This window comes from Dermacentor andersoni, chromosome 11 (genome assembly GCF_023375885.2).
Source record: "Dermacentor andersoni chromosome 11, qqDerAnde1_hic_scaffold, whole genome shotgun sequence".
NCBI classification, from domain to species: Eukaryota; Metazoa; Arthropoda; class Arachnida; order Ixodida; family Ixodidae; genus Dermacentor; species Dermacentor andersoni.
The window spans coordinates 51,417,375-51,435,905 of NC_092824.1; the positions used below are offsets into that span (position 1 = coordinate 51,417,375).

At 41.7% G+C, this 18,531-nt stretch overlaps 1 protein-coding gene across 1 annotated transcript in view; it reads right to left on the reverse strand.

Moving 5' to 3' along the window:
• Positions 1-18,531, reverse strand: part of gny (ALG6 alpha-1,3-glucosyltransferase garnysstan) — a 28,003-nt gene that overhangs the window by 3,235 nt on the left and 6,237 nt on the right. Inside the window, exons 7-14 of the mRNA XM_050167637.3 lie at positions 16,394-16,458; positions 14,863-15,048; positions 12,676-12,811; positions 9,261-9,346; positions 7,948-8,032; positions 5,224-5,294; positions 5,062-5,130; positions 2,129-2,255 (exon numbers count right to left, since the gene is read on the reverse strand). Coding sequence (XP_050023594.2) covers positions 2,129-2,255; positions 5,062-5,130; positions 5,224-5,294; positions 7,948-8,032; positions 9,261-9,346; positions 12,676-12,811; positions 14,863-15,048; positions 16,394-16,458 — 825 coding nt within the window. The remainder of the gene's footprint in view (positions 1-2,128; positions 2,256-5,061; positions 5,131-5,223; positions 5,295-7,947; positions 8,033-9,260; positions 9,347-12,675; positions 12,812-14,862; positions 15,049-16,393; positions 16,459-18,531) is intronic.

Here is an 18,531-nt window from a genome sequence, read left to right on the forward strand (position 1 = left end):
AGTTACTCATAAAATTCTGCTGGAATTTGTAGTTCTTTTTTTCTCTTTTATTTCTTTCATGGGCTGGGGCAAGGGCATAAGATTGTTGGCGTTCAAATGACACCCGCCTCGAAATGTGGTTGTGGTTGAGATGTATTTTTGCCTTCACACGTTTCTTGACTGGATTACTGGATGTGCAATTCTTTCTGAATGAGGGAAGAGCAACCTAAAAGCCACAGAAATCATTGCATAATATCAATGGGTATTCTAATTGATCTTGACTGACAAATTTATGTCGGTGCTTATAGCAAATTTGGCCATCCCCTAAGACATCTACATTTTTGGTTACTTCAATACAGACCGAAGGTCCCTGCTAGCATCGCATGTGCTTCTATGGGCCCAAACTTTCATTATTAGCATTAAAACACCTTTAGCAAAGTTCTCTATCATCAGCGTTGCTGAAGATGTAGGGAGAGAGCAGCTGGCGGAAGATATATCGACGACTCGAGCATCCGCGAATGGAGGCTTTCTACAAAGATTTGGGTGCTGTATGCAGTAAGTTTCATTTTCATTTCTCATTTCATTTATTTACCCCAAGGGCCCAGAATAGGGCATTACATAGAGGGGGACAACAACAAGAAATTTCAAAAGGGGGGTTGTAAGCATGAAGATCAAAACCAAAAATAAAGAACATAACTGTTTTCAGCATTAATTTGCGTATTATATGCGCAGATTTCCTTTTTTTTTCCCCCCTGGAGTGTTGTATTCGGGGTTGAAGCTTATAGCAGAAAAATATGTATATTCGTTTATTTCGAACACTTCGAATACTGAAACTGGAGCTGTAGCGAATATCGAATAGCATAGTATTTGATTGTATGTTTGAAATATTTAATATTCACAGTACTTTGAAGTGACCGAGCCTGCGTTTCATGCAAAAGATATGCAGCCTGGACCACCAAGACATTGTTGGCTCACTCCAAATGTGTCGGATCATACTTTTGTGTTTTGTTGTCTAGTCGTTGCCTCCGGCACAGGCTGGCGCGATGCTCTGGCAATACTATCCACGTGGCAGCCTCGACTGCCTTTCTTCTCATAGTCGTGCGACATTTCATGTCATGCCCACCGTAAGCCAACTCTTCTATTCCTGCTGAGGTGTCTATTACTAGCCATTGACACTAAAACACTACACAAATTTTTACTACGATTATGCAAACCTTTCCAACTATTTGCTGCAATTTCACCACACACCGACTGCAGGTTATGAATCGGGCTGGGATGCTTAATTGAAATACATTTAATTATTGGGTTTAACATCACAAAGCAGAGGCTGTGGAGATGCCGTAGTGGGATTTAAAAAACATCAGGTTCTCTAATGTGCACCCAGAGAATGGTACAAATTATTAAATGAGAAAAATCTGGACTTTCACATCGCATGCTTCGTTATAGCAACTACTCAAGAGCATTTCCACAATTCTCATTTGGAAAATAAGGCTCCGCAGGAGCAGCTACTGAGGGCTATGAAAAACTGCTGCATTGGTAGCATTCACTCGGCTATGCAAATTAGGAGCTTCACCTTTCCAACATTAACTGTTGTAGTACAGTAGAAGCTGACGCACAGTATGAGCTGTTGGATATTGCAAGTGAAAATAAATACTTTGAGACCATAAAAAAAAAAGACACCTTTTGCAGCTTAGGTGGAGCATTAGCTGTGCATGACAAATCAATAAATGCTAAAGTCCCTCCCACACACGCACAAGTGTCCTTAGGCAGATTTGTGCGCGACTGTAAGATTTAACCAAGCTGAATTACTAAATTAGCCTAGTTACACGTTCTCCTGGGTTATAGTCTCGGAACAAAACAAGAAATTTCACACTCGGGCAGAGGATGGTCTAAAGAAAAAACAAACCTATTTGTGTTCCTGCTGCACGAACGCAAGTGCAATTCACATATTTTTCTTTGAACAAAAGAATTTCAGTCATAAAGAGGTCGGAAAATTCTAGAACTTCTGCATTCCACAAGCACGCTTGTGAAGGCAAAACTGATCTTCAATCCCAATAACAGGATTTCTTTTGCAATGGCAAATCCTACACATGTTGAATGAAAAGTTTTGTGAAAAGCACTTTGCTGGCAACTTGCCAAGAACGCTTACCAGCAGTGTAACGCGTGTGCTCCTGCTCGCATCTTTCAAGTAGGCCTGGTAGACAAACACTAGGTTCAGCACGACCAGGGCGATGTATGGAGTCGCCAAGCCATCCTTATGGAGAAGTGGGAACATGCTAATGGAAAAAGAAAAATCAAGGAAACCGAAAGGAAACAAGTTGATGTGGTGAATTGGGCGTGTTGGTACATATTTGAAAAGGCAGTAGTGCAAAAAAGAAAGACGTGGACGAAGACAGCACGACAAGGGCGAGCGCTGATGTTAACTATTGTGCTGCAGTGCTGCCTATTGTAAGCCCCCTGAGTAAACTAAAGATAATGTCATTCCTCCTCACCCGCACTTTCCCACATCACTCGCCTTTCTCAGTTTGCTCGTCTTAGTTGCAGTGTGCAAAAGCACCATAGAAATCAGGTGCACCACGCTGACATAGTGCAAGTTATTAGGATGGTTGCGTACGCAAGTTTCATCACATACTCGGCATTTATTGTGTGAATGGCTCTTGGCACAGTATCCTAGAGTTGTTAGACCAATGGCAGGTGCAAGATTTATTTCTTTTCTGCAGTATAAGAGTAAGTTGAGCAAGCTGAGTATGTTATAATGCGTTGAAGCAGGCTACGACAAGCGGCAGTGTTCTAACCTGATTAATAATTTGCTGCCATGATATACACAACTTTTCGGATAACTGCATAAACATGACCTATCTGAATGATGAACAATATAGCATGTTTGTAGCGTACCTAAATGTAATGCGCTCATTACTTTTGCACTGCTTATATGTATGGTCTCAAGTTTGCATTTCTCATCCTGCTTTGTTTTGGTTTTGCACCATGCGAGGAACGAAGGAAATCATATGTAAGATAGTACAAGCACTTGTCGCCTATTCATATAATGTTGCTCCTCTTTTGTATGGCACAAAATTAAAAAAAAAACTTGTTTCATTTTAAGCTCGGTTATGTTAACTTGTGATTAAGTGGGCTTGATGCAGATACCACAAACTACAGCAACTGACCGCAAAATACACTTGCTGTTGTTTATTAGACTGGTTCTTTTTTGTTAACAAGTTATAAAAGACATATATAAAGCTTAAGGCATTCATCTCAGGAGCATATGTGTGAAATGGGAACACAAACACCTTCACCATGAAGCTGCATTGTACACATGGTCTCCATCATTGCTGGGGTCATAAATTTTTTTTCCACAGTATTTGTGAACAACTGCTATACGACTCGTAAACAAAACTACAGATGCCTTGTGTTTTGAGTATGCAGGTACACTATACTACCCAAAGGCAACAAGGACACAACAGGTTAAAATTTCACAATGTATAAACAAATGCTTGTGGAGCTTTCATAGTTAACTGAGATTTCGCAGAATTTAGATCTCACAGTATGCACTCCACAAAAGGTTTGATGTTTTCAAGTGACATCACACAGAATGCGAAACGACTTCACCGACAGCATTGTGTCCCCCCTTCCATTCAGGGTAATCGAACTCTCGGGTCGAACTTACACCTCTGAAGTCCTTCAAATTGCGGTTACGAAAGCCAATGGACATAATACAGCAGCCCCATTCTTGCATTCTTAGATTCTTCAAACCTTTTGTAACATCAGCACCACATAACTTCAGAACTTCAGCTATGGCACTAGCAGTTACAGAATTAGCACAAAGGATGCACACATCGCCATGCACAGTACGGTGCAGTGACTGAGAACAACTGTCACAGCACCAGTGTAACTAAAACCAAAAGATGAAGAATGAAAAGGTGTGCCCAGCATATGTGACCACTAGCATGCTTGTTTTTTGCCAAAAACAGGGAGAGTGAAACCTTGTGACTGCTCCACCAATCAGCAGACTTCCCCTACAAGCCTCACTTACATGCTCGGAGGCAAGATTAAGAAACGGCCCTATGTTCAGCTTGTTCAGGGCACCTAGATTTTACATGGAAATACCGGGAAGTGTCTCCTTCGGATTCGTACATTTTGTGAACAGCCACAACACCTTGAAGATGCCATGTCTGGCTAGCAGTGTTCTGTACATTATGATGGCTAATTCTTTATTACAACAGTGTAAAATTCTTTCTTGTTTTCTTTATTATTATGTAGAAACAGTCTATTTAACCATGAAAATGTGTTAGGGCTTTACAACTACACATTAAAGATGCAGTATTGGCAGGCTGCTAAAATTCAAGGAAGCGCTAGAAAGTCTGCGCTCATTGTGTGCCAGTTTCAATTGCATATTTTTGTTTGCTTCACTTGTTGAATTTATATGACCTCGTGTGTTCAGCAGCATGATGCGATAGCCACTGAGCTACCATGGCAGTTGTTTTCAGGCATATGAAAATGAGTGACAGTACTACTATTTTGTTTCGCCATATGTGCTAAAGCTAAACGGAGCAACAGCGCATAGGACAGAACGAACAGAAGTAACAGACGAAGCGCTGCGGCCATTCATTCCATTTGTCTTGTCACATGTGCTATTTCTCCATTTAGCTTTAACATGTAACCGACCAGCCCAAATTAGCATTCTTCTGCCCTTGTTGGTTTCACAAGTAAATACACTACCACTTGCTACCAGCAATAATAGTTCTGTGTGCTCTTGTTCAAGTCATAAACTGCCAGCATCAGAACTGCTGTTCACAACTATATTTCCAGTATTCTGTAAGCGGTATAGTGTGTATATGGGCATGCTCGCTCTCTAATAATTTGAGTGTAGAAGGAAAGCGCAGCATCTTAGACTGTTGGGTCAGTTGGTGCATCATGTAGTGTCGTTGAGTGGAAATACGGGCGGGAAGAAACGAAGTGGATAGGACAGACGCTCACTTATAGTGAGCATCTCTCCTGTCTACTCTGTTTCTTCCCGCCCATATCTCCGCTCAACGACACTACATAAGGCACAGCATGTTCCCCCCCCCACTTTCTGCATACCTAAATGTTGCTACTGTTGAAAACCACACCACCAGGCCAGGATGTTTGTGTAAGATGAGGTAGAATGCTCTGAAAAATGGCGTAAAGATATGAAGCAATAGTGAAACACATAGAAGAACAAAATAATTTTGGAAAAATGCAGTAAAAACACACAATACTCACAGTGCTGGGAACAGTATGGTCTTTTCGTGAACTTGGTAGGAGCAGAGAAAAAAGGCGAGGGAACAGTTGATCTGTAGGCAGTGACAGTAAAAACGAAAGGTTGCCAAATAAATGCGGGCGCATCTAAATCATCAACAAACAAATTGGTGTAAACATAGAAAAGGTGTATGCTGACAGACCCATTTTATGTGCCCACAGAATGTTGAACCAAGCATTAAATGACAGAAGCCAGATGCTTCAGTTTTGCACAGCATGTGGTTAAGGTATTCTATAGTTTCGGTTTAAGTGAAATAAACAGGTGCATGCACAGAGCACCGCACGCTTATAGGCCTGTCAATCTTGACTGTGTTAACATACAACAATCAAATTACCAGGGGTGGAAATCTTTAGCAATACGAAACCAATCAAGTCAATTGCATATTTCAGTCGGCGAACGTGTGCTCACAATATGCTAGCAAGAATGCCCTATGCATGAAGACCGCATTGTGTTTTTACATTTCATGCCATGTTTCATGCTCCATAATTTTGCAGAGTACCTCGTAGCGAACTGTATGCGCCTTAAGTCTGTGTTAACGAGAGCAGAAGCGGAACTGAGGGGCCCGATTTTGTTAATCACGACAACGTAAATGTCTGTTGGCTTTATGTTGTCATGATTAAGCCTGTGTTGTTTTTCTTTATCATGCATTTAAAAAAATTCGAAATACCACTTGGTCAACCTAACACATTTGTGGTACAATAATTTATGAATGCATCTTGCATGCAATTTGGTGTATACGCTATGCTTTACATATAAAGTCATGGTAAGGAAACATATATTCTCACATGACCATTGAACTTTCTGAAACAGAAGCTTGCAATGTATTGCTACACACACTAAGACTAATACCACTGTAGAAGTGTCTACAGAGAAGAATAAGCAAGTTAGAGTCCCCATAACACTGCCCCTCTGAAATGTTTTTGCTTCCTAAGCCATATTATGCCCTATCCTTTTCAATCTCGAAAAATCCATGCTAGCTTCAATTCCTAAAGCCCCTCCATGATAGAGGATTTTGGCTTGTCCGGTATTCGGGTAAACGCTGGTGGACCAGGCATTGGAGCAGAGGGGTGGAGGTGTAAATGTGAGTGGCCTGCGTGGTGCAGCCACCTGGTGGCACAGGGCTCAAACAGATGAAAATAGCTAATATTGCAGTAACTAAATGCATTAACCAAATTCTTGCCACTGCCGTAATTGTGTTCTGCCGAAAATTTAGACCAGCAGCGAAGTGGAATACACTTGGTTACTGCAATATTATCTACTTTTGTCTGTTTGAGCCCTGTTCCACCAGGTGGCAGCACCATGCAGGCCGCTCACGTTTACGCCTCCGCCCCAATGCCCAGTCCACCTGCATTTACCCGAATACTGGACAAGATAAATTTCTCTAATAACTTGGCCCAGAGCCTACAACAGACAAATATGAACACAAGCATTACAAAGAAAAAGTAAAGTAAAATCCCATTTCACATTTGATTTTTATACAACGTAATTTGATGCCATCTGGCTCGAGCTAAACTTACAAGATTCACCCTAATAAATAAGCACCACGCCAAATAATTCACCCTAAATAAACAAGCATCATGACACTTCATGCTTCATTATAGTCCTAGTTACAACACAGTTTTTTTTTTCCTTCCAACGTTTTCCATCACGCGAAATACGTGGTTGCATCACAGAGGCGCAAATATGTCACTCACTCCCACTGTGTTCATGCAAGGCAACTCTATACAGTGCAGGAAGAATTAAATTAACTCATTAATTACGAGCTTCAACATCTCAAAGCAACTCATAGGCTATGAGAGATATTGTAGGGGAGCTCTGGGTTAATTTTGACCACCAGGCGTTCTTAACGTAATCTAACTACAAGAGCGTTTTCGCATTCCACCCTCATCAAAATGCAGCCACAGCAGCCAGGAATCGAACCCTCGACCTTGCACTATGCCATAGCCACAGAGCTGCTGTGGTGGGCCTAAACAAGTTCAGTTCTATCTACAAAGGCAGAGAGAACAAAATCGCAGAAAAGACGTACAGGTCGCATCAGCAGAGTACTTCACCGTCCTAGCAAGGGCTACAACAAAACTGAAATGTATATACACCAGTACAACATTACCAGCACTGACATGAAATTTTCATAATTTTTTTTTCTTTAAGCGACATTCCGAGCTTTCTGTGCCCAGGAAGGCATACTGGCAATCGTCACAGCTCCCTAAACTATTTAATGTAATAATTGTCGTTTCTACGAACCAGCTTTGGTTTGGTACCAAGGGGGTGAGTGCATCAGAACGTTGCTATACAGTGGCCTACTTTGTGCGATCACTGTGGCCACTACATGCTATCACCAGTTGGGAAGAAATGCATGCAGCATGCTTATTTGCCATTTTATGATCAATGTCATCATATGCCTAGCCTTACTGCTACATGATGTCAGCAAATTTTGCTGTGTCATGATATGATAATGTCCATGACACTAAATCCGGCATTTCGAGACCAACTTTAGCGTCGAATTAAAATGTCTTATAAGACGTTTCCCAACTTTCATGAAACACTTGCTGAGTGCCATTAAGCATGTGGTTGCTTCTCTACAACTTGTGAAATTTGCATCAATACTCCTTTAACAGACAACACCCCGACCCATTATCGTACTGTAACCACTCACAACAAACATTCCTTGGTTTGCAATGCAAGCTTACCAGGCTGAATCGAAAACGTTCCGGCATCGGTCGCAGCAGCACGTCAACTGCCGAGATGCTTGCTGTGCCAAGCGTCACAAGGCCACTAGAGGGATGAGCAATCGCTTTGAAAAATGCAAACTCTCACAATACACTCAAGAGTGAGAAGAATGAGCGGGACTGAGGGTTGTTAGTGACAGCCACAGACACTCTGGTACATATGCGTAAACATCCAAGAGAGTGTATGGGAGGACAGCTGCTGCAGTGGCTAAACGGTAAATCACTACATGCGTAAAGAAATGTTTACCTGGCTCCCACCTGTGACAAATTGTCTTTTTGTCCACCTTCATTTCCATTTTACTTACTATTTATACATTTCAGTACCAGTGCATCCCGGATATAGTGAACACGTATCGAGCACAGACACGTAAACCACCACCTGCACTGCCTGTGTTTATGTTATTGTGTTTACTATGTCAGCAAGTGTCCCCAGAGCAGGTTTACCAGAGAGCTATTGCTTCACTTAAGAGGGGTCCTGAAACACCTTTTGAACATGGTTAGGAAAATGTTGCTGAACTGTTAATGAGGCTGCTGTGAACATGTGAGCCAAATATTATTGCACAGCATCAAGTAGAGAATTTACAATCTCGTGTCAAAAGCAGTGAAAAATTGCTTGCTCTTGCTTCCGCAATGTCGTCATGCAGCGTCATCACAAGCAGCTGCGCCTACAACAGCTATTGGCTGATTACGTAATCGCGAGAACATTCTCAGTAATACAATTATAGCTTATTTAAATTCAATAAATTAAAATATATATTTGGCTGTGATCCCAAAAATGACGGAAAAATCCTTTCATCTTTACGCTTCCGGTCTACACACGACAGTTGCCCATTGCTGTGTCGGCTGCGCATGGCCTCCAAGATGAAAAGCATAGTGTAGATACTGTGACTGCTATGGGGTGCCGCCATAAGCCGTCTCACTGTTTAGACTTTCAACCTTTAAGTGGGGCCAGCGGGGCATTGCTCTCTGGGCCCACTTGCCACCTCCATCGTGTAGCTTCCAGAGTGCTTGTGGAAATGAAAGGGGAGAGTAATCTGCTTGTCGGTCCGATAACTCTGTATTGTGCTAGAAGGATACATCTGGAAAATTTTTGCAGCAGGAGATCGTGAAGCGATGGAATTTAATAGTGATGTCATTCTATGATTAGTCAGAAAAGTGTTTCCGGGCACCTTTAGCCATCATCGTCCAATGGTTTCTGCCTTTTTTTTTTCTGTGCTCACTACAAAGTGAGAACAAAGGCTGCAATATGTAGGACAGCCTGGAAGCAGCCTTACCTGACCAATGCGAGTACAGTTGGTGAGTAAAGGTTTTTAAGCTTGATGACGATGGACAGAGTGCACCAGATGTTGGCAACCTTGTCCTGCAAACAAGGAATGGTAGCTGCAGTGAGATGTATGAATATTTTTCATACTCTTTGCAAGTAACTAACTAAAATAGCCTTTAAGTGTGTTCAAGTCCTTAATCAAATTGAATACAAATACGTACAGTAGAACAGCATTGATACGTTCCTATTACGTACGTTTTCCCAGCGCCAGTGTTTGCAATCGAGCCCACAAAAAATGACCCAATAGAGCTGCGCTCACTTTTTATCGGTTCATGCGTTCCCGAACACATGATTTTTCGGCACCAACGTTCACTATGTTGCCAAACTGCTATTATATGATATGTTTTCTGGCCACTATATCCCATGTAAACAAGAAAATCCGTGAGGCGTGCGCGATCGAGAACAGTATACAGCTGCCCATCGCGGCAGTTTCACCGCAATACTCGCCCGCCCGTCTCCCATAAAAGCACCGGCCACACTTAGTTTCTCATTTCGGTACCAGCAAATCCTCTCCGGGGTCATCGCACACGGATTCCCAGCAATCGCTGCCAATCCTACCGCGATAAGCGTTTTCGACTATCTGTTTCACAGCGCATGGTACCGTTGGAAGCGTAGCGCACACTTTTAATAGGTTAATAGGCGATACGCGATGCCGTTCCGTGCCGCTAGATCACATGTGAACAAGAAAAGGCACGAGGCGCACGCGATCGAGAACAGTGTATTGCCACCCATCTCATGTGAAAATGACGGTGTGCACAGTTTCTTATTTTGGTGCTAGCAAATCTCTGGCTGGGTCGTCGCACGCCGCATTCACAGCTATCGCCGCCAAACCTATTGCGATAGGCATCTTCAACTATCTGTATTACGGCGCATGGTGCGTAGTGACATTGGTAGTGTACTGCACACTTTTAGTAGGCAATAATCCAAACGGGTTTCTCTTCGGCGGCATCCGGCGCTGCCCAACAGCTCGATTTTGTTTCAGACTTGAGATGGCAATATGAAAACAACAACGCGTCTCCGGCCGGCTACAACGATCCGCGAGACATCTCGCATTATGCAGATATCAACAATATGTAGTTGGGGCTTTCAAATTTTTTTTTTACTTCGGATCGTACGTCTTCCCGATTAGTAAGTTTTTTTCGTGTTTTTTTTTTTTTACAAAACGTATGGACGAGGTTTTGCCTTTTTTGATAAAAAGAACCTTTGAATGTCCAGTTGAACACCGAATATTTTATTTTTCCTTTACAAACAGCCTGAAGTATAGAAATTGTGTGAAGTGCATTTCACAAAAAAAAAAGAAAAGGCTAAAAAAATTTAATTCTGCAGTTTTACGTCTTAAAACCACAATCTTATTATGAGGCACGCCACCGTGAGGGACACCTGATTAATTTCGACCATTTGGTATCTTTAACGTGCACCCAATGAATGGTGTTTCAGCATTTCGCCCCTATTGAAATGCAGCCGTAGTGGCCGGGATTCAATCCCTCGACCTCGTGCTTAGAAGGGCAACGCCATAGCCACTAAGCCACCACAGAGAGTATAAAAGGAAAGGCTGATTTACATTGTTTGATACATGTAATGCTGTTAAGAACTAGTGTCCGGTCTACCGAGGAGCTTGTGGATGAGAAGCGACTGCAAGGTGATGGTATCCAGTGCACCATCGCAATGACAGTAATGGAACACAGGAACAGCACGTTCCCAGATGGATCAGAGACTAACATAACACTATTGCGACGCACATTGTTTAAAAGGAATGCAAACATGTTGATACTGTACAAGAATAAATTGCTTTGCCGAAATTGGTCAAAATTCGTAAATTGCCTCGTGATGTGATATCCTTATTGAATGACTGGGTATTATTCAGTCGAAATTAGCTACTCTGCGATTTTGCTCAACAACTGCAGCTCCACTGCAGCCGAGTCATTCATAACAGAAACCACTAGCATCTGTCTTTGTCCATGTAGACAGTGAAAGCAATATCTGAAAACATTGAATTGCAAACGTTTGTATCGAGTTTCAAATGTTCACACACGCCTACTTATAGCTAACTATGGCTGGCTTTCTCAGCTACCAGGAAGAATAAAGCAATGCTTATTTCACTTTCAACTCTGTATCTTGCAACTGTAATAATTAACTTTAGAACTTGTAACTAACATGTTATGCTGTTGCAGTAACTTTACATTACATAATTTTTTTTTTTGCAGTAGCTTTTTTTTCTTTAGAAAGCAAAGAAAATGAAATGATAGCCCTTGTTTGTGGCATGATTGCCAGTGAGTTAAACTGTCAACATCCCACCTAGGTGATTCTGTAAAACTTCTAGTTGCAAACTGATTTTTGCTGAATAACAAAAACGACCAAGTAAATTGGATTGCAAGGCCAAGATCATATGGGTGGGAGAGGCATTTATTTATTTTAAATCCCAGTTAAAAAGCAAACTCATTCTGGGTTTCTAGAGGGACAGCCAAGATTCTGCATAAGCTAGTGTAACCTGCCGCAGGGCAAGGGCACAGATCGGCATATTTATCATTTTTCACAGCTACTGTGCTACTACTGCCATATCGTTTTTGCAGTCTCACTGGTATTCACCAAAGGCTTTTCATCGGCAAGAACAAAGCGAAAGTTAAATCAACTGTTTTGGCAGCTCCTTCTGTTTATGCACTTTTCCATCAGGGTGTGAGAGCAATACCTCTTTGTGCTCTTGCCCCATAGGTATACTAAAGCACAGGTAATGCTTTTGGTAATGCTGCTAATGCTTTTGAGAAAGTGTTTGCATTGACTCACAACATTCAAGTAGCATTTCAATAAGTAACTTATGCCCTTGCCTTGAGGCAGTGATACAGTCCCTTTCACAAACAGAACACAAATGACTTTCAAAAATTAAATTAGGAAGTTTAACATCTTGAAGCAATGCATGGGCTATGAGAGTTGTTACAGTGGCACATGTTCTGGAGTTGTTTTGGTGACCTGCAGTTCTTTAATGTTTCCCTACATGAAGTACACAAGTGCTTTTGCGTATGGCCCCCACTGGAGTGAGTGCCGACACAGTGGTCGGGCAGCAAACCCACAAAGTCGCGCAACGTAGCAGAATGCCATAGCCACTGAGAAAACTGTAAACAAACTGACGTTATGATAAATCAAGTTTTTTTTTTTAAATTACTGCGTGAATACAAGGGCCCAATAAAAATGCACAAATTATTCTCCCACCGGGACCTTTTCATGGAGTCTGCACTGCAGCGGCAAAGATTGTGCGACTTTGATATGTTTGACAGTCCATCATAACCCATGACTGAAGGCGATTAGGGCAATATTCGTATGACATATGTTGCAATGTATGTAGTTCTAGTATTGCTCACCATTATGCTTACCTCAAACAGACCCCGGTCTAGTGGAAACAGGCGCCTTACAACTTGCAAGGCTCGGTCAGGGCTGCCCAAGTAAGGTGCCCAGCAGACGCCAAAGGTGGCACTGACTGCTAGGGCAAGGCCAAGGAACAGCCTCAGCCTGAGAAAAAGATGTTGTGTTACTACATCAACGCTGCTAGTTTATTAAACTTCAGAGCATATAAGAATGGGCATGTTGGAAATCAATAATGATTTATTTGCATCTTGGTGCTCCCAAATCTTGTATGAACGATTTCTGAAAAGACGTGTTTGCTATGACTATGAGCGCGTATCACGCATGTTTAACATTAGGCCCCTAGAAATGAGGTGAAAATATTGTGATTACTTATTTTTGTATAAGTTAGTCCATAATTGCGTCTTTTGTTCGTGTTCACTATCTGCCATAGTTATCTCTGTGCCATGCACAAACTTGCATAATCCCAATGTTTTCTATGTTAAATCAACTTCTATGTCTCGCTATAATGCGTGTTTTAACCCAACAAAATGCCTTGCGTGATGATCTTGACATTTATAAACCCCATGTGTCTTTTTGACTGATTTTTCTTCTTGTTCATAACCAATTTTTTTATTGCTATCCTGTGCTGCTGCTTGTTCATATTTCGTGCTTTGTTTTCTTTCTTTCCTTCTTTGTCAATGCACAAGGGCACCTTTAACAAGGCTTATATGTGCTAATAGACACTTCAAAAATAGACTAATCCAACTGAAATAAATAGCACGAAGAGAAGATGAGGACAGGTAACAGAAGACAAAAGGTAGCCCTTTGTCTTGTCTGTCCTCACCTCCAATTTGTACGGTTCAATTTAGTAGTTTAATAATGTTTGCTTGTCCGGGAGTAGTCCAAAAGAATCACACCTTCCTTGGAAACAAAAGAGTAACAAAAATATACAGCGCAGTCTTCGTGATATCGTGCAACGGAATGAACAAAGCGATGGCCAAACAGTGTTCCACGCTTGTCCCAAGAATTCATAAAGGAGCTTCAGCTTAACTCGTTAATGACCAATGTATTTCAGAGTCACAAAAGCTTTTAAACTTGTACGGGTTCTCATCCGTTTGTCCCCATCTTCACAAACTAGATAGGAAATTTTCGTTGCACTGCTGCATTTCTCAAAACTGCCGTGTTGCAAATTCGAAACACTGGACATTTGGAATTTTCTCCTCCAACCAAAACCAACAATTTAGGAAACTTTGACTCCGAGTTAAGGAGTTCTCGGTAAACTTGTTAGTTGGGTCTCGCTGGCTGAGCTGCTGGTGGAAATTGAAGTTCTAGTAGTCGTGTTTGTTGAGGCACAGGTGCAAATTGCACTTGAAACCCACGAAGACCGTGTGACCTTTACAGTTGTGCCGTCTGCACCTCTGCCACAAATCTTCTACAATGTTGACCCTGACGCCCATAGGTGGAAGTGGCATCATGGGCCCTCCGTTTTTCGCCTTCGTCTTGTGATTTGTGCAGCACTCATAATAAAAAATGCAGCTTTATGTGGTTCCTGAGCTTCAATGAGCAAGTTCAAAGACTGAAGCATGCTGCTCTTCCTGCACTTGCGATTTCTCAGGCTTCCAAAAAATGCACAGCTCATTGAGGACGAAATAAAAACAGGCCCAGGAAAAGCGAACAGGCAGGCAAGTCAAACAGATGCACTGCCACTCCATATGCACCCAAGTTGGCACACAGCCTGTATAATGTACCAAAGCGTTGCAGAGTGGCCGTGTATTTTTCCTCACCCAATAAGCTCATGGGCATTCATGCAAAGTTGAAGAAACACTTCTATGCGAAAGAAGGTGACACAAGGTGTATCATGAAACATGTGCCCAAGTTTGTGAATTGTAAGGTTGGTACCATTTTCCAAATACCGGAATCATGCAGTCAAAACGTATAGAGTAAAACCTCGTTATAATGTTGAAGGGGGAGCCATGCTTACTTCGTTACATTCATTACACTGTTACAACAATGCTGACATTGCAGCCAACATAGCAACAACATGCAACATGCAAAAGCCTCCAGTGCATCAACAAAGGACAATGAAACATTTTCTGCCTCATTTTCATTACCAAGATGATTGGTTTCTCTGATTCAGCTGTCAACTCTGATCCACCTGACAAGCTCTAACCCATCTTTCAGCGACGGACATCAGCAATGCCACCACCATCACTCACTTGTATCCAAGGCCTCGTTGCTGGAAGCAGCATCCCAGCAAGTAGCAGAAGAAAGGAATCGCATAGTACAGCGCCATCTGCTTGTAGTTGAGTGCCAGCGAAAAGGCCACGGCACTAAGCAGAGGGCTCTCACGCTCTACGAAAGCTACGGCAGCCAAAGCGAGGCCCAGGCTCACACAGTTGTACCTGGTGTTGCACTCTTGTTAAGGGCAGCGATATTTCTAAATTATCAGACTATTCTAGAACACAGTGCTCGGCAGAATGGACGAATGAATGATCCCTCAATTTCACTCTACTTCACAAAGTCCAATGCATCACTTTTGAAACGACGAGTTGTGTACCTAATTCAGATTTAAGCGCGATAAACTGAGTGCAAGGTCTGTAGCAACATTTTTGATACCCTCGAATGAGATCCCTCCCCCTACCCCCCAGTTTCGGGTAGTTCAGCAAACCGATTATTAAATTACTGACTACTACAGTAAATAATTCCTTGCTGAAAAACACTTCATTGCCTTTTTTTAAAAATACAAATGTATGCTCTATGGCCATAAATAAAGGTGAACAAGGTTCTCTTGTTTTTCTCTGATGTGGAATGGTGTTTAGCCATTACGTGGTTAACAGGAACAATAAAACAAGTACAATAAAATCTGGCGTCGGTGTTGGCGCTAGCACCCGTGGCCTCACAAATCGTCTTAAACCACGTAGGCCCTTCGTGTGGCCCATAGGTGTTACTGAATTAATTGAATTTCTCAAAATAAAATGCGTCAGAAAAACTCCTAAAGTACGACTTACACACAACCTTCAGACATGATAGCATCCGTTTGTAATTTGAATATACGAGAAAACATAGTTCTGTTACGAGAAAACTGAAACATAAACCTTTTTTCCAGCTGCCTGTCTGTCTTGGCAGAAGCAGTGCAGCCCGTTCGGTACCTTGCAACGCCATCAAAAAAAAAATAAAGGAACCAGGAAGCATAGTGTTTGCCGCCAGTGATTCCAGGAAAACATTACAGTTACATAAGTTGCAGTTGCCAGGGAATGTGAGAAGCAGTCAGGGATCTTTGAATGCTATTGCGTTTCACTCTTAAATCCCAAATTTTGTAGCCCTTTTGGGTTATAAAATGTGTCTGCTGTTTCACTTTGGCTTGGTCGGTGACCACAACTTCTTAATTTGCCTTGTTACCTGACCCAACAAATTTTCAACGAACCCTTTGCTAGATATAAGGGTGTTTGTGCCTCTCAAGTGTTGTAGCCAGCCATAGAAATATAACAGTGCATTGATGTTCTTAAAACTGCGCAGATATATTACGATGCAATGATGGGCCTTATAAAAAGAAAGATAGCACGATAGCTGCATTGTTTTGGTTAGATGGTTGCTGCTGCCACACCTGAAGAGTGCTGAAGTTTTCAGAACACCGGTTCACCCAAGTAAGCAGATCAGTGCTGGTTCTTCAGTTGTTTTACTTGCAACAGCACATTCCAACACCATAATACAAAACACATGTAGCGATCACATAACACAAAAGGATACTGGAAATGACCATGGTCGATGAGAACCAAACCAGGCACGATCAAGGTGAGGGTGCTGGCGATAGCCTGCAGACACGGTAAAATTCTACACTGTTATAATTCTCATCCACTATAGGGTAAGGTTCACAGAGCTGTGTTTGTCATTGTTTAACAATGCAGGTACCTTGTTCCAGCACAGTAGCAATGTTATGCGAGAAGTTATGGAAGCATTCAAGAAGCATTCAGGAATCTTGAAGAACTGCACTGTCCGCTAGGGAGGTAGACCGCTGGGAAGGCACGTGATTAGCGTTGCTGTCTGCACTTTCATTCTGTCGCTGGGTTTTTCTTTCTTGTGCATGCGTGACTCGGGTGAGGCTTGTTTGAATCTATTTATTTGTGTGGCTTTAATGAGATCTTCGAGTTGCGAGCAGTGTCGTTTTCCGTTGTTTTCTTACTGTGTTATGCTTTCCGCCCTAAGACACCCCAATAAATCTATTACAAATAGACCAAATTTTAATTCTTCCTTATGCATAGTAAAGCTACAGATGGGGTCAGTTGGTTATATATTGTTTAAGGTCTACATGCTGTTTTGCGCAATACAGACATGTATGCATGAACATAAATGTACAGTGCAGAAGAAAACACTCTTAGTCTGCGCTCTGTGTGTCCGGTATTATATATATATATATATATATATATATATATATATATATATATATATATATATAGAACGCTACACTTCTTGCTGCACTGTTATCGTTATTGTTCATTTGGCCACAAAAGGTTACGGGACATGGAATTTGTTAATAAAACTGGATTCTCGCGAAGCCCACACGTGTGGTCTTGAATTCAAAATTTCAGTCTGTAGTAGTCTTACATGAGCTACATAAGTATCTAATAAATTAATAGCACATTGCCATGACAGAGCAGAAATTCACAGTTGCCATGGGACTCATGCCCTATAAACATTTCTGGCCAACTGTGCACACTGCACTAATGGCAGTGGCATCATAACATTAACTGAGAAACAATATTGTTGCTAAGAGCAAGCCCGATGCACGAATGTATTTACAACTATTTACATGGGGAATAGTTAGCAGTAATCGTGCAAGCTGGTACAAAGGTCACAGCTCCAGGAGACAGTCTTCCTACCATTTCCTCTTCGTCTTTCACGCACGGTCCTGTCCAAATGCACCATAACATAACCCCCGAGTGCCATCCCGGCGCTTCTTAGAATGACAGCGAACTAGACGAACAGTACGGTTTTAAACAGTACACATGGACGATGTCAGTTTGTAGCTGGGACGAGGACAGCGTGTGTTTAATGGGTGATTTCGTAATTTAATTGGCCTAATTGTCGCAATGCTCGGTAAGGCCCAGTACAGCACGTGAGCAGTTTTTTGGACAGGCCAGCATGGCGACTTGGAGTCTATGTGTCCCGTATTAGGCTCATGTCATTTAACAACAGAAATAATCTCTCTTAATTTTTTCTAAAGGAACATTTTAAAGCTTTTGATCCCTTGATTTCTATTCTATTTTCACCATTTCCTTTACATTTGCACCAGGCAACTTCCAAAATACAGTTAAAATTCGATATAACGAAGTCGATAAAATTGGCAATTCGTTTCGTTATATAGAAATTTCGCTATATTGAAATTCAACCTTTTATGCAAATAAGGACAGTCACCGATGGATTTTTCTTACACAGAAGGGGGCTGCAACATTTTCCACATTATTGATTAACTGGAAGAAGCAAAGTTGAATGAGAAAAAATTTATTTCATTGAAGTTGAGAGGTCACAACAAAATATGTGGTTTCATGTAGCGACACCATCGGTGGTACAAAGCAAACCCAGCCAAATTGTCACGTTCACTCTGCTATTCAATAAATAAACGCCAGCAGACTGAAAGCCTCAAAACGGGCAATAACTCAATCCAGTCAGCATTTGATATAACAAACACAGATATGATGAATTGCTGGATATACCGAAGTAAATCTGAAACTTTTCTTGCCAACATGAGTTGGTAATGAATATATGCTCATAACAAATATCAGAGGTAACGACAGAATTTTCGTGTCAGATGAGACTTCTTTAAAACAGTGCTAGACCGCATTTTCCAGCTCAACATGAGCAGACTGAACTGTACAACAAGTATGAAA